We start from the raw sequence: 6,000 nt of genomic DNA, 5'->3' as shown, positions 1-6,000 counted from the left end.
GATCTCGGTGCTCTTCCTCCTTGCGGTGATTCTGGCGGTGGCCCTGCACCTGCGATGCTCCATCACCCAAACTGCCTGGAACTGCATTCAACCTGGTTTCTGTCATAAGATTGGACCAGGAGTTTCTCCCACCTATAATCCTGAAACTTTGCCTAATTCCTACAATACGTACATTGCCTCCGATTCTCAGAAAACACGGCTTAATTTTCTAACTATGACGTCAGAAATGGGTCCCCGAGGAGATCTCTCTAATGAAGCTTCTTTGGTAATAAGTGTCACTGAGGAGAATAACAAATTAAGCTCTAACGCTGCTGCTGCTTCTGCCCATGTGAGTTTCAATACGTAGGTTTGGTTTTTAATTTTAAAACTATTTTGGCAAAAAAATCTTAAATCATATATTCTATCACTTCGTTTGCCCACTCAATATTTTCTGTTCCTTTCTGTGTGGACCCGTAACTTCATTATTAGCCCTCAAGTATTTTGAAATATTTTGACAATTTCACCTGAGATAGTCTTTACCCCCCCCCCCCCCATCTCTTTTACTGTGAGAAGTGGGTATTATGATGTTGTTGCCACAGAAATATTTGTAGCTGAAACATAAATGTTTTCTTCCTGTGGGTGTTTACCTTTCTCAGAATATTGATATCTTGAATATATAAGGCTTCTTTATAGCTACAAAGTGAGAGGAAAATGCACAAGGTTGTTTGGTTTTTTTAAAGGACAGAGTAATGATTTGACAATATTTAGTTATGTTTGCTAGAGATTTTTTGAGTCCCCCTGAATAGGCTAATTTTCTTCTCAATCTTTTCTCAGAACTACCTGCAGATTTCCTCCCAGTTTTAAAGATACATTGTAGGGGCCCCTGGGTGGCGCAGTCGGTTAAGCGTCCAACTTCAGCCAGGTCACGATCTCCCGGTCCGGGAGTTCGAGCCCCTCGTCAGGCTCTGGGCTGATGGCTCAGAGCCTGGAGCCTGTTTCCGATTCTGTGTCTCCCTCTCTCCCTGCCCCTCCCCCGTTCATGCTCTGTCTCTCTCTGTCCCAAAAATAAATAAATGTTGAAAAAAAAAAAAAGAATGAAACTGGATCATTAAAAAAAAATAAATAAAGATACATTGTGGTATGCCTGCCAAACATGCTTTTCATCAGAATCTAAATGTTTACATTCATGAAAGCAGAGTAGCGAGAATTTTTCTTGTATTTTGGTGGGCTTTTGAATGTATTACCATTTTCAGTAATTGGAATTGGGTTTGTTACTCAGAAAAAGGTAAGTTTGTAATATTCTTTGGATTGCTAATTTTCTCAAACACTATTTTGTAATATAATGTATTAGTAAGTTGTGAAGTACTACCCTCATTTCCCGTAAATGCAAGTTGAAATGCTTCCATTTTGTCCTAAAAATGTTGATGTGTCTTACTCAGTTGACTTCTTGTCAGTGTGCTTCTGATAATGTATACAATTCCATTTCTTATTTTTAGGTTTCCATGTTGTGAAATTTTGATTTTTAAATATTAGATGTTAACAACCTATAGAACAACAATAGTTCTATATAGGTAACTTTGAGAATCTGTTAAAAAAAATGCCACCTATCACAGCAAGTGAGAAAGTTTATTCTATTAAAGGATATCTGAAAACAGTAATTTCCTAGGGAGATGTCACATAATAGGTGTCTTTTTGGGGTGGTGATATCAAATTAGGTGCACTAAAATTACTTGAAATTACTTTGTATAGAAACTTCAGATTCATTTAAAAGCTCATTGAAAAAGACAGAATACACCTACAGCTACAGAAAATAATGTCAAGAAAGTGACTCTGTATGAAAAATTTTAGAGAAATAAAAATAAGCTCGGAAATAAAAATAAGCTCACTGAAGTTTCTATTAAAAGGAACACTGTCGTTTTTTACTTGGCCCTACTTCCATGCCTATTTGAAGAACAGTAGGTGGAGCTATTTAAGGTACAAAAACGGGGGCACCTGGGTGGCGCAGTCGGTTAAGCGTCCGACTTCAGCCAGGTCACGATCTCGCGGTCCGGGAGTTCGAGCCCCGCGTGGGGCTCTGGGCTGATGGCTCAGAGCCTGGAGCCTGTTTCCGATTCTTTGTCTCCCTCTCTCTCTGCCCCTCGCCCGTTCATGCTCTGTCTCTCTCTGTCCCAAAAATAAATAAACGTTGAAAAAAAAATTTAAGGTACAAAAACCAAAAATCCTCAAGATCGTGCAGTAATTTGTTAGGGCTCTGAGCACCGCTGTTCACTAATCAGGAAAAGAACAACAGAGTTCCTGCTTACCTCCTGCTTGCCTGGGAGGGGTGTGAAGCGCAAAACACAGATAGAAGCTAACCATCTCAGGGTTGTGAAGAAACTGTTGCATTCTGAAGACTGGAAAAGCTGGACCTTACTTAGGTAGTCAAGGGAAGAAGTGAAAATAATCTTGGAGGAAAGTGACAATGATTCCTAGGCGACTGCAAAGGGCTTGTCTTGCTGGGAGTTCTCCTGGGGATTCTGTGGGAAACCAGACGAACCCAAATTCACTATTCAGTTCCTGAGGAGCTGGAGAAAGGTTCAGGGTGGGCAACATCGTCAAGGACCTGGGGTTGGAGCCCTGGGAGCTAGAGGAGCGCGGAGTCCGTATAGTCTCCAGAGGTAGGACTCAGCTTTTCGCCTTAAACCCCCGAAGCGGCAGCCTTATCTCTGCAGACAGGATAGACAGGGGTCTTCAAGTGTCAATTAAATCTGGAGATTCTGTTGGAAGATAAAGTAAAAATATACGAGGTAGTGATAGAAGTGAGAGACATTAATGATAATGCCCCCTATTTCCGGGAAGGTGAATTAGAAATAAAAATGAGTGAAAACGCAGCCACTGGGTTGCAGTTCCCGCTTCCCCATGCTTGGGATCCGGATATCGGGAAGAACTCTCTTCAGAGCTACGGACTCAGTAGTAATAATACTCACTTCTGCCTGGACGTGCAAAGCGGAGTGGATGGTAACAAGTATCCAGAACTGGTTTTGGAGCGCACCTTGGACCGGGAGCAGAAGGCTGTTCATCACCTGGTTCTCACAGCCTCCGATGGGGGGTGACCCAGTGCACATAGGCACTGAGCGAATTCGTGTAATGGCAGCTGATGTGAATGGCAACGCACCAATATTTGCTCAGTCTGAGTACCGCGTGAGCGTTCCAGAGAATATGGTGGTGGGCACTAAGCTGCTTCTGGTAAGGGCCGCCGACTCTGACGAAGGAGCCAATGCGGAAGTGACATTCCTTCTGTTATGTATACTACAATGCGCCCCGGTTTTCAAACTAGATGCTAATTTAGGGACAATTTCAACAATAGGGGACCTGAACCATGAGGAATCGAGATTCTACAAGATGGAAAGGCAAGCAATGGATAAAACAGGATATTCTGCAGGAGCCAAAGTCCTGATCACAATATTGGATGTAAATGATAATGCCCCCGAAATAGTTGTCACCTCTCTCTCTCTCCAGCTCCATTCTGGAAAACTCTCCCAGAGGGACATTAATTGTCCTTTTAAATGTAAATGATCAAGACTCTGGGGAAAGTGGACAAGTGACCTGTTTCATCCGAGTATGTGCCATTTAAATTATAAAAGTCTTGTGGAAATTACTATACATTAGTGACAGACACACTCCTAGACTGAGGAAAGGTTCCTAGATACATCACGGTGATCGCCAGTGACAGAGGAAGTCCTCCCCTGTCCACAGAAACTCACGTCTCACTGAAAGTAGCAGACACCAAAGACAACCTGCCCGCGTTCTCTGACGCTTTCTAATCTACCTATATTGCAGAGAACAACCCTAGAAGAGCCTCCATAAGATTCCTCAAAAAATTAAAAATAGACCTACCCTATGACCCAACAGTAGCACTGCTAGGAATTTACCCAAGGGATACAGGAGTATTGATGCATAGGGGCACTTGTACCCCAATGTTTATAGCAGCACTCTCAACAATAGCCAAATTATGGAAAGAGCCTAAATGTCCACCAACTGATAAATGGATAAAGAAATTGTGGTTTATATACACAATGGAGTACTACGTGGCAATGAGAAAGAAGGAAATACGGCTCTTTGTAGCAACGTGGATGGAACTGGAGAGTGTAATGCTAAGTGAAATAAGCCATACAGAGAAAGACAGATACCATATGGTTTCACTCTTATGTGGATCCTGAGAACCTTAACAGAAACCCATGGGGGAGGGGAAGGGAAAAAAAAAAAAAGAGGTTAGAGTGGAAGAGAGCCAAAGCATAAGAGACTCTTAAAAACTGAGAACAGGGGCGCCTGGGTGGCGCAGTCGGTTGAGCGTCCGACTTCAGCCAGGTCACGATCTCGCCGTCCGTGAGTTCGAGCCCCGCGTCGGGCTCTGGGCTGGTGGCTCGGAGCCTGGAGCCTGTTTCCGATTCTGTGTCTCCCTCTCTCTCTGCCCCTCCCCCGTTCATGCTCTGTCTCTCTCTGTCCCAAAAATAAATAAAAACGTTGGAAAAAAAAAACTGAGAACAAACTGAGGGTTGATGGGGGGAGGGAGGGAGGAGAGGGTGGGTGATGGGTATTGAGGAGGGCACCTTTTGGGATGAGCACTGGGTGTTGTATGGAAACCAATTTGACAATAAATTTCATATATTGGGAAAAAAAAGAAATACATGACAAGGTAAAAAAAAAAAAAAATGGCCTACGACCCCGACTATGGAGAGAACGCCCAGGTCACTTACTTCCTAGCCAAGAACACCCTCCCTGGACCACCGCTATCCTACATTTCCATCAACTCCAACACTGGCGTTCTGTATGCACTGCGTTCCTTCGGCTATGAGCAGTTCCAAGACATGCAGCTACAAGTGATGGCGCGTGACAGCGGCGATCCTCCACTCAGCATCAATGTGTCTCTGAGCCTGTTCGTGGTGGACCAGAATGACAACGTGACAGAAGTCCTGTACCCCAGCCTCTCCACTGACGTTTCCACAGGCGTGGAGCTGGCACCACGATCCGCAGAGCCCGGCACCTTGGTGACCAAGGTGGTGGCGGTGGACAACCACTCTGGTCAGAACACCTGGCTGTTCTACAGTCTGCTCAAGGCTAGCGAGCCAGGACTCTTTGCGGTGGGACTGCACACGGGCGAGGTGCTCACTGCACGGGCCCTGCTGGACAGCGATTCGCTCAAGCAGAGCCTGGTGGTGGTGGTGCAGGATCACCGCCAGCCCCCTCTCTCGGCCATCATCACGCTCACCGTGGCCTTCGCCGACAGCATCCTAGACTTCTGGCTGATCTGGGCAATGTCCAGCCTCCAGCTGACCCTGACTCTTCAGACCACACGCTGTACTTGGTGGTGGCCGTAGCCGCAACCTCCTGCGTCTTCCACGTCATTGTTATCGTGCAGCTGGCGCTCAGTCTGAGGCGCTGGCACGCCTCGAGTCTGCTCCAAGGTTCAAGAGGCGGGCTGGTGGGCGTGTCCGCCTCGCGCTTTGTGGGCGTGGACAGGTTGCGCGCTTTCCCGCAGACATATTCCGCGAGGTTTCCCTCTCCGCGGACTCTCGCGGGAATCACGTGATCTTCCCACAGCCTGATGATGCAGTCACGCGCCTGAGCCGGGAGTGCCCTGGGAGAAACGACCCTCTTCTGCTGTTAGGTAGTTGGCATTTTCTAAATATAACTATCCATTAATGAATGTATATTCAGTATATATTCAGCATTGATAAAGCACACAGTAAAAAATTTGGATACGCGTGGCAGACACCAGTGACCAACCTGGAGGTCTTCCTCAGGGCTCCCATCACGCCTTCTCTCACGCCTTATTTGTGATAGTGTTTGTATATTATAATATTATAACCATTCTAGTACTTTGTTAGTATCCTGTGTAATTTTTCTAATTAACAAGATATGCCTGCTTTTAATTGGTCCTTTTATTTACCATTGGCTGTGCAACATTTTTTAAAATGTTAATTTTTGAGAGCATGCAAACAGGGGAGGGGCAGAGAAGGGGGGACAGAGGATCTGAAGTGG

The 6,000-nt window shown here is 45.4% G+C and overlaps 2 protein-coding genes across 7 annotated transcripts in view; both read left to right on the top strand.

Annotated features, from left to right (window-relative positions):
• Nucleotides 1-6,000, top strand: part of LOC121016760 (protocadherin gamma-C4) — a 99,957-nt gene that overhangs the window by 30,656 nt on the left and 63,301 nt on the right. The window lies entirely within an intron of this gene.
• On the top strand, nt 4,587-5,428 carry LOC121016809 (protocadherin gamma-A4-like). Its single transcript, XM_040454694.1, has one exon. It carries the CDS (start codon nt 4,671-4,673, stop codon nt 5,334-5,336), a length of 666 nt encoding a protein of 221 aa, XP_040310628.1. The 5' UTR covers nt 4,587-4,670; the 3' UTR covers nt 5,337-5,428.

The sequence above is a fragment of the Herpailurus yagouaroundi genome, unplaced genomic scaffold (genome assembly GCF_014898765.1).
Source record: "Herpailurus yagouaroundi ecotype Mexico unplaced genomic scaffold, PumYag 29, whole genome shotgun sequence".
In the NCBI taxonomy this organism is placed as follows: Eukaryota; Metazoa; Chordata; class Mammalia; order Carnivora; family Felidae; genus Herpailurus; species Herpailurus yagouaroundi.
The sequence above is the reverse complement of the archived record's forward strand: the minus strand, read 5'-3'. Positions and strand labels throughout refer to the sequence as shown.